This window comes from Ranitomeya variabilis, chromosome 2 (assembly GCF_051348905.1).
Source record: "Ranitomeya variabilis isolate aRanVar5 chromosome 2, aRanVar5.hap1, whole genome shotgun sequence".
Lineage (NCBI taxonomy): Eukaryota > Metazoa > Chordata > Amphibia > Anura > Dendrobatidae > Ranitomeya > Ranitomeya variabilis.
The window spans coordinates 313684823-313707987 of record NC_135233.1 but is presented as its reverse complement, the minus strand read 5'-3'; the positions used below and the strand labels follow the sequence as shown (position 1 = coordinate 313707987).

Genomic DNA, 23165 nt, shown 5'->3' with positions numbered 1-23165 from the left:
TGTGTCTGAAGATGGTGAGTGATGCAATAAGAAACGGAGGACACAGGTTTGCAGTCTCTTCACCTGGTTTACTGAAGACTTAAGGCAGCCACAGTCCAGGGCACCAGATCACAGGTCCGGCCGGCTTGGAAGCGAGTTCAGAGTCCCCTTTACCAGGTGGAGTTAAAAGCCTTCCTACTAGCACGGTGGTGTAGTCCCTTGCTGCCTGTGGCTTCTGTCAAGGCTCTCACTGTTCTCTCTGTCCTCCATAAATGTGGGACACTAACCCCTATGACAGGTGGCTCGAGCCTTTTTACAGGGTCTCTATCACGACCCGGGCTCTGTGCGCCACTGTGTCTTCTGGGTATTAGGGTGGACAGGTTACGTGTAGTCCAGTTGTCCTGCCAGTTTCAGCTGTACCTCCTAGAGTCCGACACAACTTCGGCCTTCCGATTACCGGAATCTGCGCTCTGCAGGAAGGTAGCCCAATCGCAGCTATTCTCCCCAGGTGTCACTCTCCTGTGCTTCCCTCACCTCCACGCTCACTACATACTGTTCTTCTTTCTATGTTATCTCTATCCGGGAGCTGCAGCACTTTCTCGTGGCTGCATGGCCCCCCTGCTTCTCTGTCTCCCTGACAGGAACTGACTAACTTTCCCTCCAGACCAGAATATATATATATAGGGGAGCCACCCACAAGCTGGATCAGAGCACCCCCTTCTGGCCTGGAGTGTGAACATGTTGTATGCTTGTGGTTACCTGACAAAGAAGATCTTTGCTTGCTTCCAAGCGTGACATCACTCTCCCCGTGAGGAAAACAATGCCACTGTAACAACCAGGACCCTGGGGTGTTAGTTTCTTACCTGCTTTCATTACCTGTAATGTTTACTTTGATTTACACTTCGCAGCCTTCATTGACTCCATCATGATTTATATATAAATGGGGAGGGGGGGAGAAAAAAAAAACAGCCAAGGAGCAGAGTTGTTTCAAGAGGTAAATGGTCAAATTCGAAGAACCTTGTGCAAGAACAATTCATGGGCCATTTTCAGTCCAATAGCTCACCGAGAAGCACAACTCCATCTGATTTGGAGTCACTTACCTCTTGGGCCCCTGTGCGGCTGCCCAGGTTGCACCAATGGTATGTCCGCCCCTGATGTCAGTTGTAGGAACTGTATGAGATACCTGCCAGAGGAAAAGTTGAAATTGGAGATATTTAGGCATGTATTGCCCACTTACCTGATGAGACCCACAGCTGTAGCATCACCAGGGAGAATGAATAGAGAGACCAAATATGGAGCTAAATATGTTAAATCTGCATTGGTCACTGACCATTCAGAATTAGAGATGAGCAAATCTTTTGAAATTTGAAGTCATCAGCTGGGACAAATTTTCCAGAACAACTTTGTTTTTGCCAAATAAATTCCCTGTGAATCTCCATATTGCAATCTTTTTAGGCTAAATTGTAAAATCAGTCCTACCATTATCAATTTTTGAGGGCAGATGCCTGACAGCTTTTGTTTGAGTATTTTTCGCTAGAATGAAAATTAGCACCGAGGGGACTTAAACTGCCCTTTTTTTCATAGTGCAAATGTAAGAATGGAAATCATTGGTGTATTAAGGTGCTATACTGCAGTATATCACGGATCAACACTGCCGGTCCTGCGCCTATCACTTAAAACCAAGTATTATTATTCACAGACTTAAGGTACCTTCACACTAAACAACTTTGCAACGATAACGATAGCGATCCGTGACGTTGCAGCGTCCTGGATAGCGATATCGTTGTGTTTGACACGCAGCAGCGATCTGGATCCTGCTGTGATATCGCTGGTCGTTGCTGAAAGTCCAGAACTTTATTTGGTCGTCAGATCGGCGTGTATCGTCGTGTTTGACACCAAAAGCAACGATGCCAGCAATGTTTTACAATGGTAACCAGGGTAAATATCAAGTTACTAAGCGCAGGGCCGCGCTTAGTTACCCGATGTTTACCCTGGTTACCATTGTAAATGTAAAAAAAACCCAGTACATACTCACCTTCTGATGTCCGTCAGGTCCCTGGCCGTCTGCTTCCCGCACTGACTGTGAGCGCCGGCCGGCCGTAAAGCACAGCGGTGACGTCACCGCTGTGCTCTGCTTTTACTTTATGGCCGGCGCTGACAGTCAGTGCGGGAAGCAGACGGCCAGGGACCTGACGGACATCAGAAGGTGAGTATGTACTGTTTTTTTTTTACATTTACAATGGTAACCAGGGTAAACATCGGGTTACTAAGCGCGGCCCTGCACTTAGTAACCCGATGTTTACCCTGGTTACCCGGGGACTTCGGCATCGTTGGTCGCTGGAGAGCTGTCTGTGTGACAGCTCTCCAGCGACCACACAGCGACGCTGCAGCGATCGGCATCGTTGTCGATATCGCTGCAGCGTCGCTTAATGTGACGGTACCTTTATACTACCACTCCCATTTTCTATGTTCTTCAGTGCTGTAGTACACTACACTTTAACATAGGACTTTTTATGCCTGTCTGCAAGGGTTTATGTAGATGCCGGATTTTAGAATACGAGTGCTATCATGTTTTACGCAGATAATACAAGTACATATAATGTCCATGATCTTCCATGGACTGAGTGGTCTGCTGTGGAGACTGTTTGGGCTCATACTCACATACGCGAGATACGGCCGAGTCTCGCATGCTAAAACCCGGCTCTGCCGCCGGCACTTGGGAGCGGAGCGTGCAGCCGCATAGCAATACATGGAGCTGCACGCTCCGCTCCCAAGTGCCGGCGGCAGAGCCGGGTGTTACCATGCAAGACTCGGCCGTATTTCATGCAAGTGAGTATGAGCCCTTACAACCCTACCGGCATCACTGCATGGCCTTCGATTCCCCACCTGCCGTACACTTACTCACTGCTCCAGGCCACGCTGTGAGTTCTGTCTGCTGTCGGCTCCATGTTGTGTACCTCATGTCTCCAGTCTGCTCTTTGCATACTTCCTGGCTGTGTGCATAGGGCGTCGCCGCCGCCACTTCCTGAGTCTTATGGAGATGGTGTGCACCTTTCTAAGGTGTCCCCAGCCAATTGCCATGAAGCCTCAGGTACTTAAGACATCCCCACCCCTAGGGTGGGGCCTGAGCAACATACTCTGTCAGTCTGTACTTTGTTGCCAGGTCCTGGCTCTGCCATCTCTGGGGGCTGCATACCCAGACCTGTTACTGTCATTTGTATGTTTTGTTTCCGCCTCCCTGAGGGCCGTATACTCAGGCCTGTGTCCTTGCCCAGCATTTGTTTCCGTGTCTGTTCTTGTCTGTACTGTGTCCTACTCTTATATCTTATCCTGTTCCTGACCTAGTCTGAACTCAGTCCTATACATGTGTCTACTTGTAACCTTGTCTGTAGCCTTCCCTACCCTGCTGGGTGTATCCTTGTGCTCCGCTTTCTGTGTTCACTTCTGCTCGCCGCACCCTGCAGCTTTGCTCTGCTCTCGGTTAAGCTCCTTGCGGTTCCGTCCTGCTCCCGCTCACCTGTGGTTCTGCCCTGCTCCCGCTCACCTGTGGTTCTGCCCTGCTCCCGCTCACCTGTGGTTCTGCCCTGCTCCCGCTCACCTGTGGTTCTGCCCTGCTCCCGCTCACCTGTGGTTCTGCCCTGCTCCCGCTCACCTGTGGTTCTGCCCTGCTCCTGCTCACCTGTGGTTCCGCCCTGCTCCCGCTCACCTGTGGTTCCGCCCTGCTCCCGCTCACCTGTGGTTCCGCCCTGCTCCCGCTCACCTGTGGTTCCGCCCTGCTCCCGCTCACCTGTGGTTCCGCCCTGCTCCCGCTCACCTGTGGTTCCGCCCTGCTCCCGCTCACCTGTGGTTCCGCCCTGCTCCCGCTCACCTGTGGTTCCGCCCTGCTCCCGCTCACCTGTGGTTCCGCCCTGCTCCCGCTCACCTGTGGTTCCGCCCTGCTCCCGCTCACCTGTGGTTCCGCCCTGCTCCCGCTCACCTGTGGTTCCGCCCTGCTCCCGCTCACCTGTGGTTCCGCCCTGCTCCCGCTCACCTGTGGTTCCGCCCTGCTCCTGCTCACATGTGGTTCCGCCCTGCTCCTGCTCACATGTGGTTCCGCCCTGCTCCTGCTCACATGTGGTTCCGCCCTGCTCCTGCTCACCTGTGGTTCTGCACCTCGCGGGTCTTTGTCCTGCAGTCTGAACAGGTCCCTACCTGTTCCCATATATCACTCATACCTGTCCGTGTTCCTGTCCTCGCTGAATTGGTCCCTTCTTCTCCTTCTTGTCTCCATATACTATGCATACGTGTCTGTTTCTGTACCGGTTCCAGACCCGTCAGCCGTGCCTGTTTCCTGCCAGTGTCTTAGCCGTGCCCCAGTGGGATCAGCAGCCACAGCCAGACACTACCCTGGAGTGGTAGCCACCTGCCGCACAAGCCTGACCTCACCACTAGAGGCTCCAGTGAACACCAAGGTAGCTGCTTAGTCACGCCCCTTCCAGGGAAATCTGGTTTGTGGCACAGTGGGGCCACACACCGCACACTCGTGCCACCCAGTCACAGTGTGAGTGTTAGACGTGTCCAATTTTGATCTGAGGGTTGGATTAAAATCAGTCTATTGGTCGGTGAAAAAAAATTGGACTGCACTCGAAAAATATCAGAGTGCAGTCCAATTTTCACATTCTGTTACATAGAAGTGTAGAAACTCCCATCCCCCCCATACAAGAAAAACTAATGATAATTTGGATGAAACTCAAGCCTAATATTGAGCTGCATTGCGCAATCTCCTAGCACTTGAAAACCCATGAATAGCTTCCTTGCACCCATCTTTTATAATGCCGGTGATAGTCCTCCCAGATTGGCTGGAAATTCCCGAAGGCGATTAACAGAGGATCGATCTGCTCCTTTGTACCATTAACTCCTTTCCACTACATTGTGTATTAGAGCACAATGTAGCAGCTAATGGGGTATGGAGTCTGCTCCACAAAGGGCAGGTGCTGGCTGTGTTATACAGCCAGCCCCTTCCTAGAACAGCAGTAACATTGAAATGGTGCAAGTTGTTTTTTTATTGTAGCTCAGGGAAGACTACTGCCAGTGTTTTTCTGAAGCGGTTTCGCCTGGGACAACTCGGTGGCAGCGCCGGAGTTTAGGTGATACCGTGTGCACATACGCTAAGAATTTGCTTCGGATTGTCTCACGGACTCACTGGCGATGCCAGTTGCAATTATTTGTGAAGTATTTTTTCCTGTACTTATACTATCTTATTGAATTGCTTATTACAAATAAATAGCAGCTTTGAAAACTAATCGGACTTGTGTCCTTTTCATTATATCTTGCATATGCATTTTTTGAATATAAGGTAGTTGCTAACTACCTTCCTGGTGTACCCGCTGCCAATCTCCAAAGGCTCAAAATGATGATGGACAGCTCTTGCCAGCAATTCTGTGGTTTCTGGTGACACCACATTGACAGAGCAGCTGCTTCTCTTCCCTTCTGTTCTGTTGACGTCATGCTGATTGACAGCTCCTCACTGCATAACTACAGGGAGCCGGCTGTCAATCAGCATGACATCCGCAGTGATGCCCTGTTGACAAAGCAGACCAGAAGAGCCGATCTGTTGATGTGAAGCAGCAGAATCACCGGCAGGAGCGGTCTGTGGTCGCACTGGGCAGAACAGGCAGGTAGCTGCTTGTCAGAAAGAAAAAAAATAAAATACTCCTGGATAACCCCTTTAAGTGCTAATGAGAACCTCTCACTTTATGGAAAAAAAAATAAAACTTGACGAGAAGTTGTCACCATGAATATGTTGTCCATCTACTAGCAGCAAGAGAAGAGTTTAGCGGATCGATACAAAATATTGTTATAGTAAATATTTACCATCTGTGTCTCGTTTTGTATCCACGCCAAGCTCTGCTCATTCTTGGATTAGGAGTCCAGGGGGCGGTGCTAGTCAGTGATTTGCAGATGAATGGATGAGTAAACATGCTTCAGATTATACCAACTATTTTCCCACAATCCTACTTGTTTAAATAGTGAAAATCCCTAAATTCACTTAAACAAAAAAAAACTATTTAGTAACGTTTCTAAGTTATGTAGGTTTTTGAGAAAGTTGGATTGCAACCAATTTGGGCAAAATCAAAACCCCTGTGGTTGCTCTACTGATGGCCATTGTAACATACAGTAGTGTGCTCAGAAACAGAATTAAGAAATAGCTGAAAAGGATTTTTTTTTCTATTTTAGGATGAAACGCTGTTCAGACAGCCTATGATCATGCCGTATAAATATCGAGCATACAACAGACCCCCACAGAACAGATGAATACACGGATGTGAAAGCTTCTCAGATAAGGGTCCTCAGCTGCGCTGTCACCCTGAGACCCCCTGTGCCCAACAACGGCTGATCCAGCAGAGGTGGAGCACAACAGATCCCAGCCCTGATAGCTGGCTGCATGTCATCACCTGTCACATCCTAGTTAATGTTACAGTTATGACACTATCAGCATACAGTATGTACACTTTTTTATATTTGCATGATTTGACTTTTAGTTCCACAAGTAATGACTATCCTAGTTTAGCGGTTTATCGCATTTTAGGCTGGTTTCACACTTGCGTTTTGATCTGCAGCGTTTTTTTAAAAAACGCATGTGGAGAAAAAACGCATGTAAACGCATGCAAACGCTGCATTTTTAGACGCATGCGTTTTTGCGCCAAAAAAAAAACGCGGCAAAACGCGGCGTTTTCCCGCGTTTACATGCGTTTTTTCCCGCGTTTGCGTTTTTGAAACGCATGCTGAGAAGTGTGTGACAGCTGCCAATCATCAAAATCAACTAGAAAACACACTATTAATAGAATTAGGTAGGGTTAGGGTTAGGGTTAGGATCCCTAGGGTTAGGGTTAGGGGTAGCTTTTTATTAGAATGTCCTGGTCACCAGGTCACTGATAAGCCACCCCCCAACATCAAGGTGATAAAGGGATCCAAACCCTAACCCTAACCCTACCCCTACCCCTAACCCTAGGGATCCAAACCCTTACCCTACCCCTAACCCTACCCCTACCCCTAACCATAGGGATCCTAACCCTAACCCTACCCCTAACCCTAACCCTACCCCTACCCCTAACCCTAGGGATTCAAAACCCTAACCCTACCCCTAACCCTACCCCTAACCCTAACCATAACCCTAGGGATCCTAACCCTAACCCTAACTGTAACCCTAACCCTAGGGATCCTAAACCTAACCCTAACCCTAAGGGTTAGGATCCTAACCCTAACCCTAAGGGTTAGGGTTAGGATCCCTAGGGTTAGGGTTAGGGTTAGGATCCCTAGGGTTACTAGGGATCCTAACCTTAGGGTTAGGGTTAGGGTTAGGTTTAGGGTTAGGATCCCTAGTAACCCTAGGGTTAGGGTTAGGGTTTTCTTGTTTTTTCTTGTGTTTAGGGTTAGGGTTAGGGTTTTCTTGTTTTTTCTTGTGTTTAGGGTTAGGGTTAGGGTTTTCTTGTTTTTTCTTGTTTTCTTGTGTTTTTCGGTAAAAACGCATGTGTTTTTAACGCAAGCAAACGCATGTGCTTTAACCCCTTCCCGACATGTGACGGTATAGTACGTCACATGTCGGGACCCCCGCTTTGATGTGCGCTCCGGCGGTGAGCGCACATCAAAGTCGCGACATGTCAGCTGTTTTTTACAGCTGACATGTGCGCGCAATAGCGGCGGGTGAAATCGCGATCACCCGCCGCTATTAACTAGTTAAATGCCGCTGTCAAACTCAGACAGCGGCATTTAACTACCGCATCCGGCCGTGCGGCCGGATATGAGCGCATCGCCGACCCCCGTCACATGATCGGGGGTCGGCGATGTGTCAGGAAGGTAACCATAGAGGTCCTTGAGACCTCTATGGTTACTGATTGCCGGTGGCTGTGAGCGCCACCCTGTGGTCGGCGCTCACAGCACACCTGCAAATCTGCTGTGTAGCAGCGATCTTATGATCGGTGCTGCATAGCAGAGCCGATCGGGCTGTGCCTGCTTCTAGCCTCCCATGGAGGCTATAGAAGCATGGCAAAAGTAAAAAAAAAAAGTTTTTAAAAATGTGAAAAAAATAAAAAAAATATAAAAGTTTAAATCACCCCCCTTTCGCCCCAATCAAAATAAATCAATAAAAAAAAAAACCAACCTACACATATTTGGTATCGCCGCGTTCAGAATCGCCCGATCTATCAATAAAAAAAAAGCATTAACCTGATCGCTATATGGCGTAATGAGAAAAAAATTCGAAACGCCAGATTTACGTTTTTTTGGTCGCCACGACATTGCATTAAAATGCAATAACGGGCGATCAAAAGAACGTATCTACACCAAAATGCTATCATTAAAAACGCCAGCTCGGCACGCAAAAAATAAGCCCTCACCTGACCCCAGATCACGAAAAATGGAGACGCTACGAGTATCGGAAAATGGCGCAATTTTGTTTTGTTTTGTTTTTTGCAAAGTTTGGAATTTTTTTTCACCACTTAGGTGAAAAATAACCTAGTCATGTTAGGTGTCTAAAAACTCGTAGTGACCTGGAGAATCATAATGGCAGGTCAGTTTTAGCATTTAGTGAACCTAGCAAAATAGGCAAGCAAAAAACAAGTGTGGGATTGCACTTTTTTTGCAATTTCACTGCACTTGGAATTTTTTTCCCGTTTTCTAGTACACGACATGCTAAAACCAATGATGTCGTTCAAAAGTACAACTCGTCCCGCAAAAAATAAGCCCTCACATGGCCAAATTGACGGAAAAATAAAAAAGTTATGGCTCTGGGAAGGAGGGTAGCGAAAAACAAAAATGGAAAAACGGAAAAAGCTCCGGGGGTGAAGGGGTTAAAACGCATGCGTTTACATAGACAGCAATGCATTTTTTTTTTGCAAATGAAAGCACGCGTCAAAAAACGCATGCGTTGCCGAAAACGCATCAAAACGCACACTAAAAAACGCATGCGTTTTTCAATGTTAAGTATAGAAAAAAAAACGCATGCGTTTTTTAGCGCTAAAACGCTGCAGATAAAAACGCAAGTGTGAAACCAGCCTTCCATTTTCTACTGCCACATCTAGATCAATACTGCCCTACTAATTACAGCCCACTTTATTAGGCTACGTTCACATTTGCGGTGTGCGCCGCAGCGTCGTCGCCGCAACAAAACGCATGCGTCGTGCGGCCCTATCTTTAACATTGGCGCCGCATGGCGCCGCATGTACATGCGTTGTCATGCGTTTTGGTGCGTTGTACGCCGCATGCGGCGTTAGGGCGCACCTGTCAGGGCGCAGCAAACGCAACATGTTGCATTTTTTGGGCGGCGCAGACTTTGTAAAAAACGCATGCATCGTCTTTGCGTCGTGTTTGCGTCGTCGATGTGCCTTTTTTCCCATTGACTTGTATTGACAACGCAGACGACGCAAGTACTTGCGTCGTGGTGCGTTGTACGACGCATGCGTTTTCCAATAAAAAATGCAAAACATTGTCTAGACTTTGTCTAGACACAAAAAAAACACTATATATATAGAAAAAAAAAGGGGTTTGGCATTGTCTTTCACAAGGCTACTCATCAGACAAGTCACTGAGCCTGCTTTCAAAACCTGTAAGTATATATTTCTCTTTGCATATTTTTTATTCTGTGTTTTATTTCTTGATTTTGATTTAATTTGTGCAATGTTTGGTGTGTACTATTGTACGGTTATGGCACTGTGGGTTGTTATTGAAAAATTGTGTTTTTTAATCTGGTTTTGATGTACTTCTGGCGTTATATGATGGCGTTTCTTGTCACCGGCCTTGCTTGGTTTTGGATTGGTTTTATGGATTTGGGGTTGTTCTGGTGTCATGCGGTTGTTCAATGTCTTTAATTTGGCAGATTTTTATGTTAAATTTCTGTTGCATGTCTTTTTCTGGTTTCTATTGTTGGGGGTAACCGTATGGCATTTTCTTGGCTCATGTCTTGCTGTGTTTTATTATGCTGTTGGCATTTTTTTTTTCTTTCCTTGAGTGTCTTTTCTTGCTGGTGGGGGGGCTACATTTATGATGTTTCATTTGTATTGTATTGTTCTGTGCTGCTATGCCATTCTATTTTCAATTGTATTTTCATTTTTTTTTGTTTTGTTTTATCTATGATGGTTTTACGTCGTTTTCCGTATGGCTTCCGTATGTATCTCCTTTCTTGAATGTTTCCATTGCCAAGTGTGTAGTATGGCCTTTTTTTTTTTTTTTTTTAGGCTATGTTCACACGATGTGGTTTTTGCTGCGGATCCGCAGCGGAATTGCAGCTGCGGATCCGCAGCAGTTTTCCATGCAGGGTACAGTACAATGTTACCCTATGGAAAACAAAAACCGCTGTGCCGACGATCCTTTTTTTCGCAGGGAAATCAGCGCGGATTTGCCTGCAGAAAAAAGAAGTACCATGTCAATTCTTTCTGCGGATTCCGCTGCGGGTTTCCAACAGCACCAATAGGAAACTGCAGTTGGAAACCCACAGTGGAATCCGCAGTAGAAAAAGGACACAAAACCGCAGAGAGAAGCACCGCCGTTTTTCACTGCGGATTTTCCCGAAAAAGGACCTGAAAAATCAGTAAGTTGGGGCCCTTTTTTTTAAATTTCTTGTGTTTTCTTTTCTATTTGACTATGGTTTATCTTTTGGGTTGCTGTATATTGTAACAGCGGTTGTCCCGTAATGTTTATTGCTTATTATCTAGAATTGTATTTATTTTTCTGATGTATTTCGGTGGATGTCACCAGATGGTGTTGTTTTGGATCATGTCTTGTTGTAATTGTAAATTATGGCGTTCATTAGTTTGCTATTTCATTGTGCCTTTTTTTTTCCTGTAAGGTTTTTTTTGTAAGTTTTTATCTTTAAAAATTTGGACATAGGTGTCTATTTTTGCTTAATTTTGTTTGGGTCTATTCTTGTATTGTTTCTTCTATTGTTTTCTCTTGCAATGTATGGCGTTGTGGTGTCGCTTTTTGAGTTTGCATTGTCCTATCAGTCAACAGTCAATTGTGGTTGTTTTAATGTTTTGGGCCTATTTTATTGTATGTGGCATTGTTAGCTTTTGATGTGATTTTTTTCAAATTTTTTCATTGCAGAAGAAACTTGCAAACAAAAATGGCGAGTGAATCAGAACACAGCCAATCGGCGCGGGGGAGTGCGGTGAGTAATTATGTCCAGTTGCTTACTATTCGCTGCCATTTGTAGCATTGACAATAATTTTTGTATACAATTTTTCCAGGCTTCTTCAAGTGAGGGAGAAGGCACACAGCGGGAGCAGAGAGATCGGGGCCAAGAGTGGCGTCAGGCCGGCGAGTGAGTATTTTTTTTTTTTTATCTTTTTTTTGAGTAGCATCCTGCTGTGAGGAACATTACATTTGAGGAGCATCCTGGTTTCACTAGGGAGGTTTACTAAGCTTAATTACATTATAGATTTTCAGGGCAGCAAGTATTGGGGGAAGGTAAAATAAAGTTGAACTCCCTGCACACAAACATTCCAAAATACAGGTGTAGAAAACATCAATATACATACATCAAATGGCAAAGGATAGGGCAAAGGTACATATCATGCCAGGTGCTGGTGGTTGTTAATATTTGCATATTTGTAACCTATTTGTTTTCTAATTTTTCTAGGTTTCACAACGGGACCAAGGAGACAGTATAGATGTGGACCTCCTGATCTCCAGCATCCAGGAGCGTGGCCCGTTGTGGGACAGCCGTGACCCTCGGCACATGGACCAGGTGGTGTTGAGGCGTTTGTGGGCAGAGGTGGCAAAGTCGCTGTGGGATGGCTTTGACAGTGCCTCAGCGAAGGACAAAGGCAACTTTCGTGAGTATTGCAGAGACGCTGCTATGACCCATCTTGCCAGGATAAACACAACCGTGTGTGATGCGATCAACGCCTAAACTTTGCATCGCACACGGTTGTTTTATCCTTTTAAAATGCTAAATATGTAACCATTTTTTTTTCTTTACATTCACAGTTAAAAAGTTGAGGACCAGATGGCGATCCATGAAGGACCGTTTCAATAAGGGGATCCGTGCTGCGGAGGAGCAAGCTCGGAGTGGTGCTGCTGCGTCCAAGTCGGTGCCCTATAAATATAACAGGGCACTACAGTTCCTAAGACCGATCCTTGGCCGCCGACAGTAAGTATTTTGTCCACATACCATATTGCACATCCACATTGTACATTGCCCAGACACATAGCATATTGCACAGCCACATAGTACATTGCCCAGCCACGTACATTGTGCATCCACATAGTATATTGCCAGGCCACTATATCGCAGCCACATAGTACACGTTATAGCCACGTATCCACATAGTATATTTCCAAAGGAACATAGTGTATTGGCCATCCATGTAGTCAGCGTAGCATATTGGCCATCCTTTTACCCTAGTGGAATGGTATATAGCCCATTAGTAATTTTTTTGGTTAGGCGTGAGTCATTGTAGTCCATGACAGGTTACGTTCTGAGTCAGGGTAGTTCTGATCACAGGAATAATGATGACGTCTCGATCACATGATCCTAACGTCATGGCCGTTCCTGCGATCAGATCAGCAAAGTGACTGTTTTTTTTTTTTTTTGTTTTTTTAAATGTTTTTCTTGACTTTAAATTTTATACTATTTTGGCGGCATAGGCAGCATCAAGAAAGATTTTTTGACAAAATTTTTTTTAAAACGATGACAGAGGTATGCATTGGCTTTGGCAGCGGGAATGAACAGTCATTTTCGGCCGTAGGTATGTCCATGATTGTTATCGTCAGCCCTAATGGTCAGCTGGCGATAACAATCAGCAATTTATTATAGGCCACACAGACTGAGAGACAGAGGATTGTAATGTATTGATGTGTCATGTAATGTTAATTTTATTACAGGAGTTGGCGTATGTGATAGGTAATTAATTGAAGACTAATTCTTTCCTTATCTTTTCACAGGACACACAGCAGCACCCTCGAGCGAGCTCGCCCCGCAGGAGCGGACCTTCATGAATCGCCATCTGACCCGTCACAGCCCTCCCACAGCGACAGCAGGCTTGCACCACCATCTGGAGAACCGACAGCCGGTCCATCAGGTGTTCCCCTGCCCGAGGCCTCTGGCGCACCTTCGTTCGGGAATTCCCGACAGCGCCAGCGGGCCTCGGACAGGCCAGCCATGCCCGAATTTTTGCATTTGAGCACGGTTTTCCAGAACTGTTTCAAGGCGTTGAGCGATAAAATGGACACTCGTCTGTCCAGTATCGAACGGCGCCTTGAAAATCTGGAAGCCGAGCTCTCGAATCCGGCCAAACATTTTTTAAGTACTATTGGTAAGGGCATGGTGGAACACCTTACGCCGGAACTCCAGATTTCGGTGATGCAGTCCTGCAACAATGCCTACGTGAGGGCTCTGCAGCAGGCTCGAGTCATGCAGTCAGCGACACTGCCCATAGTACCGTCGCTGGCTAGCATGACTCCGACTCCTGCTGCAGAGCCACTCCAGCCACCCCACTGAGGTCCACGTGCCGAGCGACGCCACCACATGCACCATAGCAGTGTGCCGCCGACTCCTGCTCCTGCCAGGCCCTCATCCTCCCGTAGCAGTCATTCGGGGGGAGCTGCCGCGGGAGGGGGGAAAAAAAGGAAGAGGACACACACGGAGGCTCTGGCTGCTCCAATACCGACACCGAGGTCGCGTCGGGGCTCTAGTCGCAGCAGGAGCAGCCAGGGCCAACCAAGAAGCTGGCAAAGGCTTGTGTTGCCTCCTCCCTCCCCTACAGATGAGCCGTTTTCCCCAGTATACCCTGCGGAGGGTTTGGACCTGCCTTCCAGCCTCCTGGATTATGGCTCATCCTCCTCTTCCTCTCCCCGTCCCCAAACATCACAGACGTACCATTCACCGCTGGTAGCGGATGTTGATACCCCATAAGTTTCTTTCCCCTTTTTTTTTCTGTTTCCCCCCAATAAAAATTATTCTTTTGAAAACAATATTTGTTCTTATTTTACAGTATACTTCTCGGCAAATCACGCCGTGCGCCGTCTACACAAATTTTGTGCTTCAAACACCTCATATATGCAATGTCAGACAGTATTTTTGGGTTTTTTAATTTTACCTTTTTTTTGGTGTCTCTCATTGCTGTATGAGGTGTTTCCAAACACTAAGGGTATGTGTCCACGCTCAGGATTGCATCCGGATTTGGTCAGGATTTTACATCAATATTTGTAGCCAAAACCAGGAGTGGGTGACAAATATAGAAGTGGAGCATATGTTTCTATTCTACTTTTCCTCTAATTGTTCCACTCCTGGTTTTGGCATACAAATACTGATGAAAAATCCTGACCAAATCCGGATGCAATCCTGAACGTGGACACATACCGTAAAGGTACCTTCACACTTAACAATGCTGCAGCGAAACAGACAATGATGCAGATCACTGCAGCATCGCTATTTGGTCGCTGGAGAGCTGGCTGTGTGACAGCTCTCCAGCGACCAACTATGCCGAGGTCCCCGGGTAACCAGGGTAAACATCAGGTTGCTAAGCGCAGGGCCACGCTTCCAATGTTTACCATGGTTAACAGTGTTAAATGTAAATAAAACAACAGTACATATACTCACAATTGCATCCCCCGGCGTCCGCTACCCTGCACTGACTGAGTAACGGCCCTAACAGCAGAGCCGTCACATCACCGCTGTGCTGTGCATTCACTTTACAGCCGGCGCTCAGTCAGTGCAGGAAGCGGACGCCGGGGGACGCGAAGATGAGTATATGTACTGTTTTTTTTTTTTTACATTTAACACTGCTAACCAGGGTAAATATCAGGCTACTAAGCGCCGCCCTACGCTTAGTAACCCGATATTTACCCTGCTTACCATTGTAAAACATCGCTGGTATCGTTGCTTTTGCTGTCAAACACAACGACACACGGCGATCTGACAAATAAATATGTTATATGGTATGGTATAAATTTATTCTTTGAAGCAGGGTAGAAAAATTAGAAAAAACTTTTATTGAACAACAACATTTTTAAAACAAAGGGTTCCAAGTTTTTTAGATAAGGCACATTACATTAGTGAACTATAGGTAGATGCCAAATCTGACATAACCAAACCAACCTAAACGGATTACATTTATTGCACATTTACTGGAGAATTAGTTTATTATTATATTACATTTTTAGCACAGTCACAGTAGAGGTATTTATTGGTGTAGTTAAAACCAGAACACAGTCCAACAGTAACATCTACACCATTTGATCTTGCCATGACACACGGCCAACATCTGACACAAAATAGGCCGCAAAACGATCCCTCATCTGCGCAATTTCCACACTTGTCCTCAGAGGATGATCATGGTAATCGGGCAATGGGTTGGCTATGGGTTCATCGAGTTCCACATTCAGTCTCTCTTTGGCCATAATGTAATTGTGGAACACCACACACGCCTTCACCACCTCATCCACTGTCTCAGTTTTCAGATTAATGGCGGATCCTAATATCCGCCATTTGGAGACAAGGATGCCAAAGGCGCACTCCATAGTCCTTCTGGCCCTGGACAGTCTGTAATTGAAAACCCTTTTTGTATGGTCCAAGCCCCGACTGGAGTAGGGTTTCAATAGGTTGTCAGACATTTGGAATGCCTCATCCCCAACCACAACCAAGGGCATCGCAGGGCCTTCAGTGTGGGGAAGAGGTCGTGGCTGTGGGAAATTAAAATTGTTCCCATATAATTTTTGGCCCATATCCGAGTCTTTAAATGTGCGCGAGTCATTTGCATGGCCAAACGCACCAATGTCCACTGCGAGAAAACGGCAGTCCGCACCGGCAATTGCCATGAGAACAGTGGAAAAGTATTTTTTATAGTTGTAGAAAAGGGATCCACTTTTCGCAGGCTTGGTAATCCGAATGTGCTTTCCATCCACCGCGCCAATACAGTTTGGAAAATAACACACTTGCTCAAATTTCTGTGCGTTGTACTCCCAGATTTCGCTTGTAGGGACGGGTAAAAATTCCTCCCGGAGATTATCCCATAAAGCGCGGCATGTGTCGGCAATAATTCCGGAAAGAGTGGAGACTCCAATCCGGAACTGAAAATGAAGGGATCTCAAGTTGGAGCGCCCCCACACCGCCGCAGGGCCGAGGGGTACCCGGAGCCGGGCCTCTGGGTCTCAGTCTCGGGGTTGTCACGGTGGCTAGACCCGATCCATGGCCCTGTCCGTCAGTGGGGGACGTCCGGTGTAATAGGTGGTAGTAATGGTAGCGATGTAGCGGTGCGGTTGTGGGGTGTAAGTCGCGGTAAATAACGAGGACACCAGGTTGCAGTCTCTTTACCTCTTTACTGGAGATCTCTGAGTCCTCAGTCCAGAATACGGTTCACCAGGCTACGCAAGTCCGGCCGGTCCAATGGCACCTCCAGAGTTCTCCTCTCAGGTGGAAATCTGTGCCTTCCTTCTTAGCGCTATGTGTTGTAGTCCTTCCCTGCTGTGCTCACGGAAAGTGACCCCACAACGGTTGTGTCTGTTTCTTAAGTTCCCTCACAACTCGATTTGATGTTCCTCTGTAATCCACCCCTTCCCTGTATTCAGGTTGGAATGGCACCCGTTTGTCAGGTAGGCCTGGAGTTCTTCCGGGACCCTAGAGACGCCCCTCTCCCGCAATTGCCCCCCAAGACTTCATAGGTGATATGTGGTAGACAGCCCGCCTGAGACCGACTGTCCTGCCGCTGTTTGGAGTATGGCTTGAAGCTGTATTCTAATCCACTCCCTCGGCGTTCCGGCCACCGGTATTGCGCCTCAGCAAGGTGCTGCCTCTTTCAGCACAACCCCTGCTGGTATTCTCCTTCTGCTTGATCTCGTTTCTCACTCAGCACAATCTGTCTCGCTTCTAGTCCTTTCCTTGAGTCCCGCCGCTTCCAGGAGCCTGCGCGGACCCGTTACGTTCTTTCAATGCCAAGCCTCTGCCAGGATCCCACCCCTGGCAGAGACCCTACAGTCTCTCCCTTCACAACACCCCCTGCCACAAGGTGTTGCTCCGTTCAATCCCGTCAGCGTTCTCTCTCTAACTTCCTGCCTGACCCCCAGTTTACCCACTATGGTGGGGAGTGGCCTAATGAATAGCACCCTTAGCTCCCCCCGGAGGCCCAGCTGTGAAACATATTGGTGTCTGTGATACCTGATTGGAGGAACTCCTTCAGTGCCATCGAACGTACCATGGCTCCCCTTAGCGGCGAAGCCACAGCACTGCAACGACCAGGACTCTGGGGCGCTGCACTCCCCCCTGGTTAAACCCAGTACTCCGGGACTGGGAAGAAAAACAACAATACAGATTAGCAAAAAGACATACAATTTTGTTGAGTGCAAACGATAAGTATACTTGAACAGGCTTCCCTTTATGGGAGGTGAGGACACTTTTAACGTTACAAACATGGTCAACATTATAAATTACAGGCTATACATAACTCCTGTTACCCAACCGGGTATTCTACTTAGTGCAAATTCTGGAACAATAAATTAACATTGCCTTTAAGAAACATACACTCTTAGTTTACCAAAGGCCTTCCTATAATCACATTACAGGGTAAGGTAACTTCACATTCTCCTACTTTGAACCTGCAGGACCGCCTGTCCCTATGGCACCAGACCTACTGCCTCTCCTTTCTTTTACAGGACCGCCCCGTTCAGCCAGGGCCTACTGCCTTTCGCTACTATACATAGTATAGACATAACATTCCTTTCTTTTTAGAGAACTCTGAGCCAGCTCTACTCGGCTCCTTTAAGGACTCACTCTCTAACCCCTACGGGTTCGCCTTCTGTCCTTAGTAACAAAGTAACTTTCTATGGGGACGCAGGGTTGACCTTCTATCCTCCCCTTCATCATTACTTCCTTACTTTCAGCTATGCAGATCTCTATCTCTACCCCTACGGGCTCTCTGCATCTTTTCTTTCTGCAAAACATTATTTTTAGATTTCACAATTCAAACAAATTCAACACATATAACTTTTCATGTAAAACAGTTACATTTCTTTTCAAAGCATCATCATGGCATTACTGTTCTGCAACAGTATCGTTCTCAAGTTCAATTCTTCACATCCCCTTTAAGAGGGGACCAAGTCTTTCTGAGGTAGCTCGTCTCCTCAGCCTACCAGCCCACGCAAAGGTTCCGGTATGGTATCTTCGCAAAGTGTCTTTAACTAGAACCGGTAGGAAAGGTATCTTCACAAAGTGTCTTTGGCTCAAACCAATAGGGCAAATATCTTCGCAAAGTGTCTTTGGCTAAAACCAGTAGGGAGCACCTTTAAGAAGGTGCAAACTATTTACAAAGGAAGTTCGAATCATGCACAGTCCATGATTACTGCAGTTTGTATAACTTTGTGCAAAACTCCAGAAAAAGGAAAACAAACAAAGGGGATCCCGGGTCAACAAAGGGATCCATTAACCCTGGGCGGGTTTAGCAGCAACAGGAACAGTTAAAACAATAAAGTAGCAACTATTTACATTTTTCATGGTATCGAGGTTTATTCTTCTTCCGGTGGCTGGGGCTCCCGGCCCCCGGCCACTGCAGCACCAGTGTCCTCGGTTCGAACTTGCAGATGGACTCGACTGGCCAACTCCGGGGCTGCCACTAGGCGTACCGTTGCGATGGTGACAAGTTCAGGCGCTCCCGGGACCAGGTCTGGGGCTGCAGGTGCCGCAGGCCCAGACATACACCGCCGAACATTCCGTGCATACCACCCCAGCGGGTTCAAGTGGCGGCTGTAGGTCACTGGATCCCCCTTTTGTAACGGTTCTCTGCTTCGGCCACAACAAGGAGCCCTCACGTTACAATGCGCAACGAAAACATCAGTATCCAGTCCCGGCTCGTGTATGAGGCCCCACCCCCTTTTTACATGGTAGGCCAACACAGTGCCTCGCCTTACCGCGTCTCTGTCATCCCATGCCAGGGGGGGTTGTTGTACTTTCGGTGGGCCCATCGACTCAGCTCCTCTCCGTCCTTTCCACTGCAGAATCAAGCACTGTCTATATTGTTCCCATGTAAGCACCGCAAGAGTGGACCCGTTCTCCCGGGATCCATCTGCTCTAAACCAAGGGGTGTCCCACCGAAGAACCACTCCATCTAAGCTCACATCTACAGGCTCCCCCACTCCAGTCGACAGCGGTGGCACCATCCTCCCCAGGTCGTCGGGGGATAGCACCATTAGCCCTGCCGAGATAAGTCGCTCCCTACTGCGATGGAGGTGGGCCATGGAAGCGGGCTCGTGAAGGGGAGCAGGGGCGTCGGCCATACCTGCGCCTAATGTGGTTCCATCGGTGTCGCTCCGGTCCGTTAACAAGGATGCTGGAATCGGCTGCAGCCCGGACCGGGGCCCCGCCAATGGGATGCTCGGATTCCGCTCCGCTTGCAGTGGTTCCTCCTCCTCTAACTCCAAGGTCGGGATTGGTGGACATAGCTCCGCTGTCGGATCCGCAGGCTTCCGGTCCGTCTCCGGTGAAGAAGGGCAGGCCGGAACCACTTCTTCCTCGCTCAGGCACTCGCCGTTCATCATCGCTGCCTGATAGTCGCTGGCAGTGCATGCACCTAACTCCGCCATTTCTCTGAGGTCGGGCTTCTCCGTCACCAGCCTCTCGCCGTTGCATATCAAGGGGTGTTTCTCTTCTGCTTTGGGGCAGGTCATTCCTCTGCAGCCAGAAGTGCAGGGGGCGGTAGCCATTTCTCGCGCCACACTGGGAGTCTCCGCCCATAACACGCCCTCCTTCCCCTTGGGTGTAGCAATGGCGGCGCCTTTTGGCGGGAACTTTTGGCGGCTAATGGCGCAGCACAGTCTTACAATAAAGTACAGTCCAAGCACAACAAATCACAGTCTCTAGGCACACATGACCTGATTCTTCAGGCTTAAGTAGATCCTGTTCGTGACGCCAAGTTGGAGCGCCCCCACACCGCCGCAGGGCCGAGGGGTACCCGGAGCCGGGCCTCTGGGTCTCAGTCTCGGGGTTGTCACGGTGGCTAGACCCGATCCGTGGCCCTGTCCGTCAGTGGGGGACGTCCGGTGTAATAGGTGGTAGTAATGGTAGCGATGTAGCGGTGCGGTTGTGGGGTGTAAGTCGCGGTAAATAACGAGGACACCAGGTTGCAGTCTCTTTACCTCTTTACTGGAGATCTCTGAGTCCTCAGTCCAGAATACGGTTCACCAGGCTACGCAAGTCCGGCCGGTCCAATGGCACCTCCAGAGTTCTCCTCTCAGGTGGAAATCTGTGCCTTCCTTCTTAGCGCTATGTGTTGTAGTCCTTCCCTGCTGTGCTCACGGAAAGTGACCCCACAACGGTTGTGTCTGTTTCTTAAGTTCCCTCACAACTCGATTTGATGTTCCTCTGTAATCCACCCCTTCCCTGTATTCAGGTTGGAATGGCACCCGTTTGTCAGGTAGGCCTGGAGTTCTTCCGGGACCCTAGAGACGCCCCTCTCCCGCAATTGCCCCCCAAGACTTCATAGGTGATATGTGGTAGACAGCCCGCCTGAGACCGACTGTCCTGCCGCTGTTTGGAGTATGGCTTGAAGCTGTATTCTAATCCACTCCCTCGGCGTTCCGGCCACCGGTATTGCGCCTCAGCAAGGTGCTGCCTCTTTCAGCACAACCCCTGCTGGTATTCTCCTTCTGCTTGATCTCGTTTCTCACTCAGCACAATCTGTCTCGCTTCTAGTCCTTTCCTTGAGTCCCGCCGCTTCCAGGAGCCTGCGCGGACCCGTTACGTTCTTTCAATGCCAAGCCTCTGCCAGGATCCCACCCCTGGCAGAGACCCTACAGTCTCTCCCTTCACAACACCCCCTGCCACAAGGTGTTGCTCCGTTCAATCCCGTCAGCGTTCTCTCTCTAACTTCCTGCCTGACCCCCAGTTTACCCACTATGGTGGGGAGTGGCCTAATGAATAGCACCCTTAGCTCCCCCCAGAGGCCCAGCTGTGAAACATATTGGTGTCTGTGATACCTGATTGGAGGAACTCCTTCGGTGCCATCGAACGTACCATGGCTCCCCTTAGCGGCGAAGCCACAGCACTGCAACGACCAGGACTCTGGGGCGCTGCAAAGGTCTCTCCGGTAGCCAGGAAACTGCCAAGAAGATAAAGAAATTACATTAAAGTACATTGTAATTTATAAAAGTACATTGACCATACCAACCCCCCAAAAAAATTAAAAAAAAAAAAAAAAAAGTGAAGAACATATCACAGTCATTCAAACAGCTATGTACCGTAGAGTCACCAGCAGCCGTTCCTCTGCGGAAATAGCTCTCCGGAGCTGCGTGTCCTGCCTGCTAATGGATCCTTCCACCCGACGCAGAAGATAGCGGAAGCTGTCCTGAGACATCCTGGTATATTCGACATATTTCTCCAGGTTGTCATTCAGTTCGCCAAACAAGCTATGGTATGCTCCACGGCTCTCCCGGACTTCCACGATAGGGTGTATCCAAAAGCGGCGACGACTCCATCTCCGTTTTTCCCTTTCCCTTTGATGAAAACAGGCGACAGCATAGGCATGAGCCAAGGCAAATTCCATCTCCATATCCATGTAGATACTGTCCATGGGACGCTCCATCATGAATACCAGCAAAATGGGAGGAATTCATTTCTGCCAGGGTATATATACACAATTACATAACACCAACCCTCTTCTAGCCATTGGTGGTCCTTATCTATTGTGTAGACACTTTTTTTTGGTGGGTGGGAATAAAGAATGACTCACTGCACAAAAAACGCATGCGGCGCAAAACGCTGCGTTTTTTGTTCAAAACGCAACTGCGTTTCCAAAAAACGCAGCGTTTTGCATGCGTTTTGCTGCGTTTTTGTTTGCGTTGTGTGTTGCAGCGACGACGCTGCGGCGCACAACGCAAATGTGAACGTAGCCTAAGTGCACATCTGTTATCCCAGACCAGGGAACCTGCATAATCTACGGGCAGCATGTACCTGGCACTGGCTGTGCGATCTCAGTCATGCATGTGTGACTCTGAAACGCCAAGGTGTTTCAGAGAAGAACACACCTTAACCCCTTCATGACCGGAGCTTTTTCCGGTTTTGCGTTTTTGTTTTTCGCTCCCCTCCTTCCCAGAGCCATAACTTTTTTATTGTTCCATCAATATGGCCATGTGAGGCCTTATTTTTTGCGGGAAGAGTTGTACTTTTGAACGATATCATTGGTTTTAGCATGTCGTGTACTAGAAAACAGGAAAAAAATTCCAAGTGTGGTGAAATTGCGAAAAAAGTGAAATCCCACTTGTTTTTTGTTTGGCTTTTTTGCTAGGTTCACTAAATGCTAAAACTGACCTGCCATTATGATTCTTCAGGTTATTATGAGTTCATGGACACCTAACATGACTAGGTTCTCTTTTACCTAAGTGGTGAAAAAAAATTCCAAACTTTGCTTAAAAAAATTGCGCCATTTTCCGATACCCGTAGCGTTTCCATTTTTCGTGATCTCAGGTCAAGTGAGGGCTTATTTTTGGCGCGCTGAGCTGACATTTTCAATTTTACCATTTTGGTGCAGATACGTTCTTTTGATCGCCCGTTATTGCATTTTAATGTAATTCTGGTGTTTTTACTTTTTTTTTAATCACTACGCCGTTTAGCGATCAGGTTAATCCTTTTTTTATTGATAGATCGGGCGATTCTGAACCCAGCAATAGCAAATATGTGTAGGTTTGATTTTTTTTATTGTTTTATTTTTAATGGGGTGAAAGGGGAGTGTTTCGAACTTTTATGTTTTTTTCATTTTTTAAACACATTTTTTTTTACTTTTGGCATGCTTTAATACTCTCCATGGGAGACTAGAAGCTGCCACAACTCGATTGCCTCTGCTACATAGGAGCGATGCTATATTCTGAAAAGTCCCCACGCTCGAGTTCATATGAGTTCATCCAGCAGAGGGTGCATCACCACGACTCGATGTAACTACAGGACATTCCCCTGAATTCCATTAATTCACCAAGTTTTACAGTCAGGAGCACAGCTGCATTAGCAGAGCTCCTGAGTGTAAAATGATTTAACCCCTTCAGATGGATTTACAGCGTGGGACAAGACTGTATCGATGGAAGGTATGGGATATTGTTGTTTGTTTTTTTTAACTTTATTTCAGGTGACAAGGGTCTTCAGGTGGATTAAGAGTATAATAAAATATTAAAACACCATGTGTCTTTATTTCATTAAAATACTTTTTAATAATGTGTGTGTGTTTTATTAACCA

The 23165-nt window shown here is 47.5% G+C and overlaps 1 protein-coding gene across 1 annotated transcript; it reads left to right on the top strand.

The window, feature by feature from the left end:
- Nucleotides 1–11267: 11267 nt before the first annotated feature.
- Nucleotides 11268–13725, top strand: LOC143803729 (uncharacterized). The gene is made up of 5 exons (XM_077281504.1): nucleotides 11268–11275; nucleotides 11594–11789; nucleotides 11944–12106; nucleotides 12901–13374; nucleotides 13722–13725. Exons 2-5 carry the CDS (start codon nucleotides 11693–11695, stop codon nucleotides 13723–13725), a joined length of 738 nt encoding a protein of 245 aa, XP_077137619.1. The 5' UTR covers nucleotides 11268–11275; nucleotides 11594–11692.
- The last annotated feature ends 9440 nt before the right edge of the window (nucleotides 13726–23165 follow it).

Excerpts from the sequence above, each read along its gene's own strand:
- LOC143803729 (XM_077281504.1), top strand. The coding sequence starts at position 11,693 with ATGGACCAGGTGGTGTTGAGGCGTTTGTGGGCAGAGGTGGCAAAGTCG. Across the intron at positions 11,790-11,943 it reads GAAGGACAAAGGCAACTTTC|TTAAAAAGTTGAGGACCAGA; the intron begins GTGAGTATTGCA and ends TTACATTCACAG. Across the intron at positions 12,107-12,900 it reads CCGATCCTTGGCCGCCGACA|GACACACAGCAGCACCCTCG; the intron begins GTAAGTATTTTG and ends ATCTTTTCACAG.